The sequence below is a fragment of the Chenopodium album genome, chromosome 11 (assembly GCF_948465745.1).
Source record: "Chenopodium album chromosome 11, dcCheAlbu1.1, whole genome shotgun sequence".
NCBI lineage: Eukaryota > Viridiplantae > Streptophyta > Magnoliopsida > Caryophyllales > Amaranthaceae > Chenopodium > Chenopodium album.
The window spans coordinates 5,545,017-5,562,358 of NC_137844.1; the positions used below are offsets into that span (position 1 = coordinate 5,545,017).

The window sequence follows — 17,342 nt, forward strand, 5'->3', positions numbered from 1 at the left end:
TCAATAGTTAAAAACAAGCGAGCTTGCACATAGAGACTCATTGTACTTGAAATTGAAAACAAATTTGTTCATCGTTTGAGTTTCTCCATCTAATGCATCTCTTGTAGAGGATATTGTTTAAAATGTGGATATATAATTTTACTAGCTATTCTTTCTATCTCATTAAGACAAATTACATATAGTTTAAAAAAACTATAATGTTATTACTATAATGTTATTACTTCGTGAATTATCTTCTTTCACTAAATCGTGCAACCATGGGTCCATGACAACCCCTCTCTTTTATTGACACCTCTCCACTTACTCAAACTGATGGAAGTTACAGATTAGTGAAATTACCCATGTTTAGCTTTGACTTTGATAGATTCAAAATATGAATAAGAAAAAAAACAATTAAAAAAAATGAAAATATAAAAACACCGTACCCTAACAATTATGAAAGGCTAATAATGTATTAAAATAATACTAGTACCATAATGAGGAATATTAATTAGGTAATGATTAATGAATAATTCTAAACCAATACAATGGTGCCTTTTATGTTTTTCGATCATGTTCATTTCTTTGCTTGAGAAACAAAATATATCCACACTTTAAATTGTTAACTTTAAAAATACACATTAAGGTTTAATGGTTTATCAAGTATAAGTACTACGCATATGTTTTACATTTTTAGTTTTTGAGAATTTGAAATTTGTATAAAAAACAAGTAAGTTGTATAATGATTTTTTTAATGAAATATATACATTGTCATGTATATTTTGAAAATATAACATTAGGAAATTAAAAAGTACTTGAGTTTCTGTTTATTGTTCTTTTTATTGAAATCATTTTAATAAAAACAAAAAAACAGTAGGACTTATTCTCTTCAGCTTAATTTCAGTTCAGTTCAGCTACAATCAGTTCATTTCCTAATTTCTTCTCTCATAAACGATTCATTTCAGCTCAGTTCAGTTCAACTCCAATCAGTTCAATTCAGTTCAATTGTTTTCAATAAATCAGAACAAGGGTATTTATAAGGTTGTTCAACTCTGTTTACAGTAAAAAAAAAAGTTTAGCTTCAATTAGTCATTACTCATTAGTCATATGTTGTTTGATATTAATTATGTTATGTGAACTTCTATAATATGTTCTTATATTATCATAACTTAGTTTCATTGTAGTAGAATATACATGTGAATGAATAATAGTTAAAAGACTCCCCTCTCGATTCTAGGTAATTATGGGATCGATTCTCATCACTCAACCTTGTGGGATTTGTGGCTCTTTAAACACCAAAAAAATGGTTAACAGTAGTAACTTTTAGTAATTCTTGAATAGGACAGACTTTCGTTGACTTTGTTTGAAAATCGACCAATATGAAGGTAAATTTAACAATGTTTATGGTAACTTTAACCATCTAAGAGTAACTTTTAATTTGCAATGAGTTTGATTGTATTTTATTTGTATTTTCTAATAAATACCTGTTATAAAGATTAATAAGATTAATATAATACATTATAAGTATTTTTAAAAGTTAAAACAATATATTAAAAAAATAGTGACCTTTATAGTACTCCCTCCGTCCATGTATTAAAAGTCTCCTTACCTTTATTATTTGAGTAATAAATGGTAGAAATGAGCTTTGTATTAAGGGACGAAGAGAGTAGTATACAAGGGTAACTTTAAATATTTTAAGGAGTAATCTCGTCTTATAATAAATTAATGAAAATTTACTTTATTCAAGAATTTGTGACTAGCTCATTATTCTATACACTATTAAGTTGAGATTGTATAATTTCAAACAATCTAAACACGAATAAGGATTTGTGATTTAGATAACCATATACATAGAGAGTATTTAATTTAGAAAACCGACATGATTAGATAAGTTTTTATTTTATTTTATTTCTTTTTTATGTCAAATTAGATAAGTTAAAGTTATGATAAAAATCAAAGTCTCATTAAATAGATGTATACGTACTCCTAAATGAAAATCAGATGAATATAACATAATGGTAAAAAGATAAATGAATAAAAAAAACATGGCAATAAATGAGGGGTGGAAACTGGAAAGGAGGCAGAGAGTAAAGCAGGTGTAAGTCTAAAAGACATGAAGTCAAATATGAGGCAGTTCCATGTGCTCTCATGGTTGACGATACTCTGAAATTGGAGAGAGAGAGAGAAACCCCAGCTTATTCATTCAACCCCAATTCAACCAAATCAATTCATTTCAATTCTCCCAATTTTTCCACAATTATTATACACCCTTTTCTTTTTTTCCCATCATTTTCCATTCAATTACCTTTTTTAATCTATCTTTTTAATTTTCAAACTCTAATTCCAAAAACCAGAGCTTTCCCAGAAATACCCAAATCACCAGAAAAAAAGTTTCAAACTTTGTCATTTCTATCTTTTTTTGAATACCCTTTTTCATTTTTTCATCTTTTTGAGCTTGAATTGTAAGAAAAGATGAAGGAAAGTGGAGATGGTGGGTTTGTGAGAGCAGATCAGATTGATCTGAAGAGCTTAGATGAACAGCTTGAAAGGCATCTTAGTAGAGCATTAACTATGGAAAAAAGCAAGAAAAAAGATGATTTGGGTGATAGTAATAATCAAACTAGTAGTGATGCTAAACCTGAGTGGGAGATCGACGCTTCTAAACTCATCATCAAGGCTGTCATTGCACGTGGCACTTTTGGGACCGTCCATCGTGGGATTTACGACAGTTTAGATGTCGCCGGTGAGCGTTTTCCGATGCTTTTGTCTCTGTTTTGGGTCTTGCTCACCAACTGTTTGTTGTAATGCCTGACTGAAAATTTTCACTGCTCTTTTTTACCCTTTTATTTTTTGCTACTGTCAATTTCATACTTAAATCAAGATGGGGTTTTGGCAATTTATTAGTCATTAGGGTTGCGTATATCATAACTGTATTACGCCGTACTATTATAATTAAATACGGAGTATATAATTAGAGAAATTAATTGTTTGATTTACTTTTTATTAGCTTTGATAGTTTGATGTTTATGTTCAAGTTAGAAGATACTGAATTTGGTTTGGTTTTCCAGAATCCTGATGAGGTCCACTGAGATTTGGTCGGTCTGTTATTACATTAGGCATTGTGAATAATGCATTAGGTGGTCCTGTAAATGACTTGGCTTTTTTCTTGTATACTCTTATGTATAATGCTAATATCATTTTCCATTGCTTCCTTTGTATTTTTAAATTTATTTGGTTGGAGTTTTTTATCTACTTGTGGCAAGTTTTTCTGCCTTTGATTGGTTGTAAATCGTATTGGGAAGATGGCGATGGACCGTTGTGAGGGTATTTTCTGAGAAATCTGTGAGTTAAAAGCACGGGTTTAGCTTGAACTTTTGATGACAAATTTCAATCTTTCACGTGATATCAGCTGTAACATGAAATTAATAGAGGACTTGGAAGTTAATGCAAACTGTTGGGTGATGCATTATAAGCCAACTTGGCCATGTTGAATCTTTTATTGATGTCAGATTGGTTAATTGTTTTAGTAAAATTTCTTTATGTTTATCGAATTTAAGCCCTTTATGCTCGTGCCCGTGGATAAATCGTCTGTGTTTGTGTAGTTTTTATCATGAGATTATGGACTTAATACTTCTCTTATCTACAGTTAAGTTGCTTGACTGGGGTGAAGAAGGCCAGAGAACAGCAGCTGAGATAGCTTCACTCAGGGCAGCCTTTACACAGGAAGTTGCAGTGTGGCATAAGCTTAACCATCCGAATGTGACTAAGGTCTTTATTCATGAATTTTCTTCGCCTTCTTAATGTGGATGAAAATAACTTAAATTTCCTTTATCTTGCTTTTCACATATTTGTGGTATCACCTGAACTAGAACAAGAATTTAATAAAAGGGGAAAAAAAAAATCTTTGGAGAGAGTGTACTGAATCTTTCTGTATGGACAAAATCTCACTGTTCTTGCATATTGGAAAGCTTTATTCGTAGATACTTTCAAGTTAAATGATTTCGTTTTCAATTATTAGATGTGGATGAAGTTGCTCAAGGCTGTGTCCATGATTGGCAAGTCATGTATGTTTGGATTCTTTAATTGTTCGTAATCTCTGCTGTTTTCCTTATTGAATTATGTTCTTTCAATTGCATGAGTAATAAGGCTTCTTTTTATTTAGATAGGCTGCTAGGCATATGTATTGAACAAGCAGATAATAGTGCTGGTACTACTGGATGAGGGTAAATCACTCTAGCAACATGTTTAAATTTATGGAAACTCTAAGCTCAAAGCATTATAACTATTAAATGCCCGTTATCAATCTGGGGAGCCTTTGTCTGGATTATATCTAATTATGTCAAATCTACTGTCATTTTGTGTGTGGACAAGTACGGGGGATGTACCGCATCAATTTTGGTTCATGTAGCCAACCCCCACTTATGGGATTAAGGCTTTGATTGATTGATTAAGGTTGTGGAAGGTATATCATTTTGAAAGTGTAGATGATGATTAAGATATCTAGGCTCTTAAAGTAGTGTTTGGTCAAGTTTCTAGGAGTGGGGCGCTAAAGACCAGAAAGCAAAAGCTGAAAAACATATGAATGTTGTGGTGGTGGTTGGCCAGCAGGAAGGGGATGGAATTTGGAAGACAGGGAGACTGCAATGTTTAATATTATATACTTAGCTTGAATTGATTAAGATTACGGTTCTTTATTAAAGTCAAAACAATTATAAAAAAAAGTGTGCAAAATTGAGGATCGGGCCAAACTCACCAAATAGTTTCTATTTCTCAAATGCACTTCTAGCCTTCTAGGATACAGTGCCAAACAACCTTAAGTTTCTGGAGAAGTGTTTTTAAGTTGTTCCACCCCCCTCCCCCCTATAAGCTTAGCTAAATGAATTGTAATTATGAGTTCTCCTCCCCCCTATAAGCTTAGCCAAATGAATTGTAATTATGATTTCTACCAGCTTCGTATTTTTGTGATAGTCTGAAAACATACTGAATTTCTATCAATTATCAAAATATTCTTATTCTTTATTGCCAGTGTACGTGCCTAACTTGTTATGTATGTGAACCTATGCAAGAAGCCTTATCTATTTGCTTGAATCAATACCCAAAATGATATTCATGATGAAAGCATTGCAGATCACCTATCTAATCCTTAGCCATAATAAAGGCCACATTGTTTGAGGTCAAAGCTATCAAACCTCGTCTTCTTTTTTAAAATAAAGGTCAAAGCTATTAAACTTTTAAAAGTAGGCTATTTTAGATTTTTTGTCTTGTTTTTTTTTTTTTTTTTTTTTTTTTTTTTTTTTTTTTTGACAACTCAAAAAAAAAACAAACAGATCAGAGGTTTTAAAAAAAAAAGTTTTTGGTAGTCATTACTTCGTCCATTTCATATTGACTTTCCCTGTGTGTTTTAAAGACATGTTCTTGTTGCGAATCTTTTACCACTTTTGATAAATATTTCCTCTATGTATCCCTACATATGACCACTACCATCATTTTTTAGGAGAGTGGCACATGGTGGTTACTCCAAATAGAATTCTAAAAGAGAGTATTACTGGAATTCTAGGAATGAGTTTAGCTTGTAAGGGTTGCATCGGTTTCTCCTCAGATTCCAAACATGAACACCTATATCACTATATGTAACAGAGGGAATAGTCAAAGTTGGATAAGTGGTAATTTCAGAAGAGCTCCTTGAACACTAATATTTTATTAGTACTTCATTATAGCTCAATAGTCAATACATATATTGATGCATTATATATTTCATAATTCGGGATATTAGGATGTTATATGTGTGCTTCGAATTCTCCATGTTGATATATGCTTTAGTATTATGGTGTTTGGAGCTTTAAGCAAAGAAGCATGGCAAGGGCTGACTTCAAATGAGCATATCTCAAGATCTAGAAGTGATATTGAGATGATTCAAGTTGGAGGTGATAGCTCTTCTCAAGAGCTTTCCAACGAGTGGTCATAAGCTTGATTTGGTTAAGAATTGAGGGAGTTATGACTGTTTTAAGAAGTGTTGTCCGCGCAGGGAGAGTTCGACCGAACCATTTAGAGGTTCGGTCGAACCTTTTTGGCAGAACTGATGCTCTTTTGATTTCTAGAGTAGGTGCGGTCGAACCTAAGAGAGGTTTGACCGAACCACCATAAGTTCGACCGAACTCTGGGTAGGTTCGGTCGAACCTTCGAGCCCCTGTTCCAGCGCTGCGATTTCTTCTTATTTCGCTTGGGATGTAATCTTAACCGTTGATTCATCTTGTACTATATATACTCTTGTTTTTCATTGTAGAGAGTAAGAGAGAGAAACACAAGTGAGATTTAGACCTTAAATTAGCTCACCAAGAACACCATCTTTCTCCATTGTAATTTCTTCCTCCATTGAAGAGTAATACAAGCTCCAATCTCCCCAAAAGTGGATGTAGCTCATTTTGAGTGAACCACTATAAATCTTGTGTGTTTTTATTTTGTTCATTTTTAATTGCTTTCTCATTTAGCTTTGCATTGTTCCTCAATCAAATTCAAAGTCCCAAAAAGGTCCTATTTCATAACATAGGATTATATAACATGGGTACTTGGCTCCTTGACATTTGATTCAGCTCAAGATGGCTCATCTTGCTTGAAGTGTAGATGTGTAGTTCTTGTTAAACCATTTCATGTTTTATCTTCACTATAAGTATATAGTATTAATAAAATCAATCAATTATACTTCGTATATAATTTTTCACACATTATGTTTCCATGGTTTGGTAGTTAATTCTGTGGATAACTTTACTTCATTTCTAAACATTTGCATCTCATTTTAAAAATCTGTAGATTAAAAAAATAATAATAAAATTTGAGAAAGTTGGGCCCGCCTTAAAAGGCAAAGTTGATGGCTTTTTTTTTGTTGAGATGGACAGTTTTTACCTGACATTCCATTAATTTTAGTAACTGTGATCATTTGTTTCATGCTCCACGTTATTGCTTGATTTTTTATTTCTTCCAAATTTTATATTTTGGGAGTAGGGTCTAAGTCAGAACCATCAAATCCTTTAACAGAATGAGTTTAGTGAATTAGGCATTTGTCTGTTCTGTTATCTTGACATCATTTCCTGATCTCGGCAGTTGGCTACTCTACAACTGCAATATACCATATCGTACCAAAATCGCCAATGCCAGAAGAGATGTCTCATTTGTGTGTGTGTGCTTGTGTGTTGAGGGGGGTGGGGAGAGGGGTTATTCAGCAGATATAGATGTTTGCAACATTTTCCCTATAATTGCAAAAATAAACTCAATGAGTGCAATAATAAATTATTGTACAACTTGGAACCTTTTTTTTTTAAATAATTTTTTTTAATCTAGATTTTGGAAAAAGGTCATCGCTACTAGACTAGCTAAGTAGCTATTAAGCTCTTAAAATCTTTGAATTCGAAGTTTACCTTTGACTCCAGCTCAAGGGCGTAAGTGGACTTGTGAAGTTCCTGGTTTCAATCTAGTGAAGACTGATGGAGTCCAAAGTCCAACCTTATGCCCAAAGTTATGAGAAAAACTATACAGTGTATATTATACTAAGTATACAATATTTTATTAATTTGTATTATGTGTAGTGAAAATGATCTGTATCATCTAAGTGACTTGGTTACAACTCTTACAAGAACAGACTGCCAGTTTTTTGCAACTTTTTACTTTTAATCCAATACATGATGAATTATTATGTCGTTATTATCAGAGCTCTTAGTCATATAGATCCTTATGCATACTGCAGTTTATTGGGGCAAAGATGGGTGCATCAGGATTGCAAATACAAACAGAAAGTGGTCTAATCAGCATGCCAACTAATATCTGCTGTGTTGTTGTGGAATATCTTCCTGGAGGTGCCCTGAAGAATTATCTCATAAAGAACCGAAGAAAGAAGCTAGCTTTTAAGGTTGTCCACCAGTTGGCACTTGATCTTGCTAGAGGGTAATTATATGTAACTCCCACATAAATTCTGTAATGACAAATGTTTTGGCAAACTCATCCAACCTAATCCATTGTATTTTCAACAGGTTGAGCTATCTCCACTCTGAAAAGATTGTTCATAGAGATGTAAAGACAGAGAACATGCTACTAGATAAATCAAGGACTCTGAAAATAGCAGATTTTGGTGTAGCTCGGGTTGAGGCTTCAAATCCGAGTGATATGACTGGAGAAACAGGAACGCTTGGTTATATGGCCCCTGAGGTGAGTCTCTCACCCTTACCAATTTCAATTTTGAGCAGCTTTGGGTTATGGGAGTTTGGGATGCAACTTAACTGTTTGCTCCGGTGCCTTTCCCTGGTTTTTGTATTCTACTGTTTCTGTTTGCCCAAACAGTGGCTAAGCTTGATGATCACCTAAAATAACTCAATTCAATGACTATCTTTAGAAGGGAAAAGCTGGAATGTTTATGTGTAGATTGTTTGTTTGGTGTTATTGTTGTACAAGCCCCAAATCAGAACAAATAAATACAGCTCTGACCAAGCTACCATTCCCAGAGATTGGGTTTTACTTTTTGTATCCTTTTTGTTATGTAATTTTGGAGTATTGTTGATTGATGGTTTACAAGATGAGCGATATCAGGGAAGAATTCCTTTTTGATTCACCCAAAATCGTTTCTTTATTCTGTAACCTCTGATGGATAGAACAAAATCTGAATAGAGCATTGAACATTTAGATTAGGCGCTGTTAATGAAAGCAGCACTGAAGAGCCAAAAAGTCCCTAAAAAAAGATCTTCAACGACTAAAAGGCTTGAAAATTTGTGACGTATAAATAACAGCTTGTGACATTGATTTATTTCAGGTTCTAAATGGGGATCCATATAACAGAAAATGTGATGTGTATAGCTTTGGCATCTGTTTGTGGGAAATATATTGCTGCGACATGCCTTATCCTGACCTCAGTTTTTCAGAGGTGACTTCTGCAGTGGTTCGCCAGGTATGCATTATGATATTTTGCTTGTCATGAAAATTTAATCATGTTTCTCCCTTCTGCCCTTTTACTGGGTACTGATTTAGTTCGTCTTGGGATCCACAGAATCTAAGGCCAGAAATTCCAAGATGTTGCCCTAGTGCATTGGCTAATGTAATGAAGAAATGTTGGGATGCTAATCCCGATAGGCGCCCCGAAATGGACGAAGTAGTTTCCTTGTTGGAGGCGATTGACACATCGAAAGGTGGGGGAATGATCCCTGTTGATCAGCAGCAAAGTTGTTTCTGCTTCCAAAGACGTCGAGGACCTTAGACGATGGTGGCTTTTAAAACTTTTCGAAGCAACCAGACTATAATGTCTGGATTATTGATTATTGCTTTGGCTTTTGCGGGAGATACCATCCAACTTGTAATTATGGTGAAAAAGTAAAGGTAATGTGAGCATTTACAAATGGGAAAAACATTCTACTTATTGGTTGTTCCAATTTAAAAGTCTGCATTAGTTGTAGCCAGACTTGTAAATCAATTTCTCCAATTTCCAATTGTCACTCATTTTCCTCTTTTTTTACAGTTGCATATAATTACAATCTGTGAGGAGTTTGTAACTGGAATTCTAATCAAACACTCACAGGTCTCAACATTTGAAATTTAGAAAAAAAATTAAAACACAATCTATCTTAAATAACAAGAAGATTTTAAGGTGTTTTTTCCCCCTCTGCCATAGGAACAATTATACAAAGTTTTAAAATCGAAGTTCTCTACTTTGTACTAGAAAATTTTCTTTAAAAATACACGTATAATCTTTAAGTTTCACACTTTAAATTACAATTATACAAGGTTTTAATAGTTTACTATCTTCATCACTTTTTTTTTTTTGAAAGGACTGTCTTCATAACTTTATACAAGGTTTTACTAACTTCTATTTTTACAAGCTTTTGAAATTTTACTATCTTAATAATTTTAACATACTAATACCTACTTATGAGTTATGACCTTTAAGTTTGACGGAAAAACCTCTTTATGGAGATTAAAATTTCCCAATTTATTATTGATTGAAAAAAAAAAGATTTTCTATCATGATCAATTTCAAAAATTAAAAGGATAATACTTTTAAAAAAAAAAAATAGTGGTAAATTGGCTTGAGTAGTCTTTATATTTCTCCTTTACTTATCCAGCTTTGTAAACTTTTTTTTTTTTCAAAGGCTTTGAATGAACTTTTTTTTGAGGACAAGGCCGGCCCAACTTTAAAAATATAATGCATCCTTTAACTTCTCTAATTTATTAAATTTATGTGTTACTACTTACTAGTGTGGTACCAAAAATAACAATAACTAATTTTTCTCGTTGTATCCTTAAAACATCTCATGCATAAATAACAAACGCTTGAATAATAAAAACAAAATTGATTACTAAAATAAATTGTATTGAAAACTTGCATAAATTTAAGAATTCACTAAAACAACCTTTGCAAAACTCTTTCCTAATAAACTACAATTGTATTTCTAAAGCAGTAAACTTGAGAAGAAAAATGATGACATTAAACTTCTTCAACAGGCTTGCTTGGTGGGAGTTCAACTTGTGAAGGCTTCATTGCATCCAATTTGCTGGATTTTGGTGTAGTCTTGTAGTAAGTTCCATACAAGATTAGCTGAATTATTCCAGAAATTGCTCCCAAACCATTAGGAACCTGCCATCATAACCGCGAAAGTAATTAATTATGGAGTATAGTAATTATCGTGTATACTAATAAAATTTATGAATTTGAACGTTATCGCCTATAAAAATATGGGGTATTACAAAATTTTAATAAAAGACGAAGAAAAGCTAGTTACGTACCACCATCCAAAGATCGATGTGAATGAATGCATAAGCGGTCCAGCAAACACCATTCAAGAATCCCGCAAGAGTTAGAAAGAATGGCATGTATTCCACACTTTTAGTTCTCACCACTTTTCTCTGTAATTAAAAAGATCATGTATTAATCTCGTTTCATAAGTCTTACATAAATCTTGAAATACTTTAGATATTTGAAAACATAATAAATCTTATAAGATGGTTTAGAAAACGTACCATGACTGTCAATGGTGAGAAATACATAGAAACATTAAAGATGACGCAGAAAGCTCCAACAAAGATGGTCCTCTTATAGGTGTTGTGGAATATAAATAATGTTAAAATCAATGCTGCCACAAAGAAGACGACCTCTCCAAGCAAAACCCAAGCGATAAATTTCTGCAACATACAAAAATGTTACAATACATTAATATTCACATTATATTCTATGTACAAATTATATAATCACATTACTAGTTCAAATTCATGATGTTAATCGAATGGAAAAAGAAATATACGAAGTATTACCCTTTTAGAATTAGAGGCATAAGTGAGAAAGATGGCAAGGTAGATGAGCTCAATGCCCAAGCCAATGCCATTGATAGTAGTCACAAGGATGTTATTTGGATGGACAAAGGGAAGACCATAAAGACACCAAAATAAACAGTTTATGACCGTGCATAGGTATGGATCCGGCTTGAACTCTTCCACAGACTTGTTCTTGATAATTCGCAAAAATGTAGGCCTGTAATTAGTAATTCAAACACATATAAATATTATACAAGTATAATAAAAATTTTGACGAAAAAAAAAGTTTTAAAATTAATTAAGATCTAAATTACACCGCGAGTTTCTGAAGTGTGAAACATAAATACTTACACAGGAGAAAGGAACAATCCAAAAGAGATGACATTTCCTGTAACACAAAGTAGATAAATGTTGTTGCGTTAAATTTAAGTGAAACACAATAATTTGGTAAAAAAAAAAAAAAAATCAAGTAATTTTTGTATAATTGTTGAATGAAATATAAGGCAAAAAGGTAAATAATTATATGTACCTATAATTCCAAGGGTGTTTCTGATTGCGTTAGGGCTCACCATGTTGTTGTAATTTCAGCACTTGCTCTGAATCAAAATCACAATTAGAGAGGATTTTATGATAAAAAAAAAAAGGGGTTCAATTGTATTTATTTCACTTTTGTGGATTAGAAAATATCAATTGTATTGAGACTTTTCACGTATCAAGAAATAAATCATAGAATTGATTATGGTAAAACTGATAAGATCAGTGAATTAGAAGTGAATTATGACTCTGCAATGTATCTAATAAAGAACTTATTTGGGTTATGTTTGTGAGTGATTAATGGGGTAGGCAGTTAAGTGAAGATTATACTCCGTAGCAAGAATTAGTAGGAAAATTATTAATTTAAAATAGGTTAATGTAAATATTTAATCTTGGGATCCGTTAAGTACGAGGTAGCATAGCCACTTGTTATTCTCTTTAAATCCCAGTATAGTGGCTTTTTCATCGGATTGTACAAGGTATTACTAGACAAGTATCACTCAAACATAATTATAAATTACAATTGTTTTTAAGAAAGAAAATAGGAAGAAAATATATCTTTCTGATTGTGAACAAGTCAAATTCGTCCAATTTCAAGTTTCAATTAGGTCAAGTCAATAAGAATAATAAATTAATAACAAACCAATTCTTTTTAATGGATATATGTTTCTTCAAAAGTGAAAAAAGATAAACTAATTCTTTTTAAGAGTACTAATTACCCGTCATTCCTCTTTGTATCATTAATTCATAAGTATATTGCATTAAAAAAAAAAACCCACATAATTCATAATATTATTTTTGTAACAGATAAACAAAATTAAAAACGTTAATTACCCGTGATTCCTCTTTGTATCATTAATTCATAATATTATTCATAATAACGTTATGATGATTATCCTATGCGAAAGAATCAAATTAAAAACAAAATTACCAAGATTAATTACAAGAATATGCTTTTACTATACTTGCACACAAACCACAAACTACATCAAAATTTTCTTACGTTGATAGCATGAAAAAGCCATTAGTCTTTTTAAGGTCAAACTCAAATATAAGTTTTTTTAAGAATTGAGAGAAAACTCTACAATTTGTAATTACAATATTGAAACAAGAAAACATAATTCTTATGAAGGATTAAGAGGAAATACTACACTACATAATAACTAATAACATTATCGAAAGTTCTAAGTGATGAAGAACAAAAAGAGAAGTTGCAATTACATAATTTGAATGAGAGAAAAGAGACCTTACCAGACTCTACGAATTGTTTTTTGAGAATTTCTGAATTACGAAGTTTGAAAATTTTTGTGTTTAGATTATGGACTTATGGTCGATGAGTATTAAGTATTTATAGAGCTTTGGATGACACAATTTTGGTGAAGTTAATTTGTTTTACAAGTCATACCTAAGTTAAATTGGCTTAGGAAACACGTTTTATATTGCTAATCAAATTACCTTAATTATCTGGTATTGAAACAGATTTTTTTATACATTGTAATAATTGGTTAAATTCGTATGATGATATTTATTTTCACTCTAAAATAGGATAATTATTATTCTTTCCGGTGTAGGATTATGATATTTAATCAAATACAACTTCTTGGAGGATTAGTTTGTTGGCCTGGCGATATTGTTTGGCTTTAATAATTTTAATTTTATAAATATGGAAATTTTGGTTTTCTTAAAAAATATCATATAAAACTAAGACAAATTATCCTTATCAACTTTGTTTGAACTTTTTAAATTTTTATTTATTTTCTAACATGAAATCTTAATTGTGTATGAGAAGTTTATGATAATAAATTTGTATCATTGTGTTAGTAAAATTTAATTTTTATTTAAATCACTTTTTTTTTTTTAACTTGTATACCTAAATTCTTATGATGCTATATATATCGTAATTCTAGTAATTTGTGTCAATAGTTCCTTTCAAACGAATATTAAGAACCAAATTATTATTACTATTATCATACTTACTAATTATATTCTTTTTTAAACCTTATTAGTTTTCGAAGTTATTTGAACTGTTGGTGCTAATTTTATTTAACAACCAAATTATTATTATTACTATTATCATACTTACTAATTATATTCTTTTTTAAACCTTATTAGTTTTCGAAGTTATTTGAACTGTTGGTGCTAATTTTATTTAACAACTACATAGTGCATACAATAATCTATTTGCATGTTGTACCAAAAAAAATGTATTAAAAAAATAATCTATTTTGCATGTTCAAAAAGTTAAGTTTATAAGCTAAGATTTGATGTAAAAGGTACTCGTAATAAAATAAGATAATACATGGTTTAACGTCAAGTCAATAACATATCAAGGTTTGGTCAATACTTAAGTCTTCGAGTCATCCATTTCTATGATTGTACATTACACTATCTATTTATACTTATTCCCTTTAATTATGAACTGCCAAAATTATTTGAGTTTTAAATTTAGTTTTTTGTCGTTGTCAAGGCAAGTAACGCCTTAATCAATTTAAATTTTGTACAGTACTCGTAACATTTTTATCTAGGAGCCCATAAATATTTATTGTAATTATAATTCATAACAGTTTTTTTTTTTTTGAAGGAAAAAAAAATAAAATTAATTCATAACAGTTGATTACTAGATTAGGGATAATTAGTATTGTTATTAATTCATTGTTTTAATCGCAACGGGAGTTGGGTTTTGACGGGTTTAAATAGATCAATTAAGGGTTTGAAGTTCATCACGTAAGTAGTTGAATGGATGATTAGGAAGTTAGAGTAATGTGCTCAAAGTCTTTAATTTACATGAATCCACGGAAGTAGGCTTCATTGTGATTAGGGAAGCCATTGATAACTCGGGAGAGACCATTGGTACTATTTAGGGATCACTTGAAAACGACTATTGCATTAATTGTATTCATGGTGATTCTTGATCTTGGATGTTTTTAGTATTTGATCTATCATATTATTCAGTTTAATTGTTCTTCTTTGTTAATTAGTTATTAATTCTCACTTATTTGATTTGGTTACTTGCTTAGTAGTTACTTGAGTCTAATTAATTAGTTGAACCATAGTCTCTTAGGATCCGACAGTTACTTGTCAGTCTACATAGTAGTAGTCTAGTTAGGTTATCTTTATTAGGTACGTGACACGCCATTACTCGGTATTAATTTTTTCTTTATACTCCGTATTATTTATTATTCCCTGGCCTATACTATCTTCAAACAGGAATTTAATTAATTAAGATCTTTACCAATTAAGTAGGGCAAGTAAATAGTCAATCCGTGGCCCTTCAATAGAACTCTACAAATAGAAGGTCAAGATTTTCGTAATTCAAGAAGATATATCTTATCCTTAACTTGTTGATCAAGGGAGGTCAATGATTTATTGCATCTTAATCCTAATTACGATGTAATTAGCTAAGAATTTCATGAGCTGTCGTTATTAATTTTGTAAATAGTCTATGTTAATTGATTTTGTATTATGCTAGTAATTGATAGCTTTCCATATTAAATACTCCGTACATATATGTAATCAATAAATAATTACGTACTCTGTACAAAGTATATCTATTCCTTATTCTATATTCCTATCTTTTATATATATATATATATATATATATATATATATATATATATATATATATATATATATAATTACGGAGTAATAATTAATTTTATATTTTTGTTTGAGGAAACTTTACATATGCTATTGTAGTATTGTGTAATGACCTAGGGAGCGCTTGGTGAGCAATCCCTTCATAGTTCATTTTTTTTTTTTTTTTTTTTTTTTTGGAAAGAATCCCTTCATAATTGACCACTAATTAAACAATTTATAACAAAATCCCTTCATACCATGTACGGAGTACGTAGCTAATTTCGCATTCTCTATTTGAATTGCAAAATCCAAAATCTTCCATGTACAATTGTACATTTGTACGTACCTTACCATTTTTATTTATTTATTTATTTTTTTTTTCTGAAACCAAGCTGCGAATGTGTACATACCTTACTAATTGACCACTAATATAATTAAACAATTTATAACAAAATCGGAAAGATTTTTTTTTTTTTTTTATAATTAATATATGGAATAAGAAGATAGGAACACCGAACACACATATCATAGGAGTATCTATTATAAGTATTACAAAGTTAGTATCTTTCATATTCCTAGAGTTATCATCCATCTTGGGATTATATCTTGCTCATTTTAGATTTTGGATTTTAGGTTTTGGGATTATTGGATTCGTACTCCTTATATATATATATATATATATATATATATATATATATATATATATATATATATATATATATATATATATATATATATATATTTGGGAAGGAAATTGGATTAATTAATGACTTCAAAAGACTTATTTAATTTAATTTCTTCTTCATTTTTTCCCAAGGATTCCTTCTACCTGGATATTATGAGTCGTGAGCTTTTTAATGTTGACTTGATGACCATCTTGAGATGGTGTATATGAATATGCTAATACACATCAATTTGGATATTGCATTTTATTTAATTTTTGAGAACAGAATATGCAAATCAAGCATCCTTTGTTCTCCGTTACTAGTGCTCCATATATATAATAATTCCTTTTGTTGTTGATACATAATGTAAAAAAAAAAAAAAAAAAAAAAAAAAAAAAAAAAAAAAAAAAAAAAAAAAAAAAAAAACCCTTATCTTTCTCATGTGACTCTGTTTCCTCGTCCTCAAGCACATATGTAAGTAATTTCCGTGGTTTTTCATTTAGGATGGTTCGTGTGGTCTATGGTAGTGAACTGTGGATACATAAAAGTTTCTTGTTTTAGAAAAGATGTTCATATAAGTGACTTATTTGATGATTTGTGTTTGAATGAAATTATTGATCCACAGAAATACTTGCGTGGACCTGGTCCACAATAATATTATTGTGGACCCGAGGTTTATACACACGCAACTGGCATTATATTGAACATAATGACCCTTATTTTTAACATAGTGACCCTTATTTTTAACATAGTGACCTTTATTAAAAGTTGTATAACGTTTAATACTATTGTGAACTTGAAGTACGGCGTTATGACCCTAATTTTAACATAGTGACTTTTATTATTTATATTGACCTTATAAAATATTTCATTAAAAAAATTAACTTCCTATAGCCTCATATTACCAAAATGACTTTTTTTTTCAACATAGTGACCTTCATTTTATTATAGTGACTTTATTTTTTATTAATAAAACAACCATAGTTTCTCTAATGTTAGCGGTCCACAATAAATTAGTGTGAACCAGGTCCATTTAAGAATTTGTAATTGATCCAACGTAGCAAAAGATAAATCAAGCTTTCATATTATTATCTTGCAAGTTGGTAAGTTGACATTTTTGCCTAGGACAAATTGTGTAAAAGTTATTTTGAAGAATGATAATGATTATTTAATAGCCCCTTTCATCTCATTCATTAGAGAAAATGATAATGATGTTGATCAAGCAACTCAATATATGCTTTATACGCGTCGTTACATTATTATTTTAAGCAAAAAGATGGTGACAATATCCTTTACCAATAGCTG

At 30.8% G+C, this 17,342-nt stretch overlaps 2 protein-coding genes across 2 annotated transcripts; one reads left to right on the forward strand and one right to left on the reverse strand.

Annotated features, from left to right (window-relative positions):
* The first annotated feature begins 2,056 nt into the window (after positions 1-2,056).
* LOC145567234 (serine/threonine-protein kinase 52-like) lies at positions 2,057-9,464 on the forward strand. Its single transcript, XM_081626491.1, has 6 exons — positions 2,057-2,722; positions 3,626-3,747; positions 7,718-7,914; positions 8,001-8,175; positions 8,774-8,908; positions 9,008-9,464. The coding sequence occupies exons 1-6, from the start codon at positions 2,452-2,454 to the stop codon at positions 9,212-9,214; spliced, it is 1,107 nt and encodes a 368-aa protein (XP_081482617.1). The 5' UTR covers positions 2,057-2,451; the 3' UTR covers positions 9,215-9,464.
* A 974-nt stretch (positions 9,465-10,438) lies between these two features.
* On the reverse strand, positions 10,439-11,834 carry LOC145566130 (bidirectional sugar transporter SWEET6b-like). The gene is made up of 6 exons (XM_081625660.1): positions 11,792-11,834; positions 11,614-11,650; positions 11,263-11,479; positions 10,972-11,133; positions 10,738-10,857; positions 10,439-10,588 (listed from the first exon to the last, which is right to left on the reverse strand). The coding sequence occupies exons 1-6, from the start codon at positions 11,832-11,834 to the stop codon at positions 10,439-10,441; spliced, it is 729 nt and encodes a 242-aa protein (XP_081481786.1).
* Between the last annotated feature and the right edge of the window lie 5,508 nt (positions 11,835-17,342).

Excerpts from the sequence above, each read along its gene's own strand:
- LOC145567234 (XM_081626491.1), top strand. The coding sequence starts at position 2,452 with ATGAAGGAAAGTGGAGATGGTGGGTTTGTGAGAGCAGATCAGATTGAT. Across the intron at positions 2,723-3,625 it reads CGACAGTTTAGATGTCGCCG|TTAAGTTGCTTGACTGGGGT; the intron begins GTGAGCGTTTTC and ends TCTTATCTACAG. Across the intron at positions 3,748-7,717 it reads ACCATCCGAATGTGACTAAG|TTTATTGGGGCAAAGATGGG; the intron begins GTCTTTATTCAT and ends TGCATACTGCAG.
- LOC145566130 (XM_081625660.1), bottom strand. The coding sequence starts at position 11,834 with ATGGTGAGCCCTAACGCAATCAGAAACACCCTTGGAATTATAG. Across the intron at positions 11,480-11,613 it reads GGATTGTTCCTTTCTCCTGT|GCCTACATTTTTGCGAATTA; the intron begins GTAAGTATTTAT and ends TACTAATTACAG. Across the intron at positions 11,134-11,262 it reads ATGCCTCTAATTCTAAAAGG|AAATTTATCGCTTGGGTTTT; the intron begins GTAATACTTCGT and ends TGTATGTTGCAG.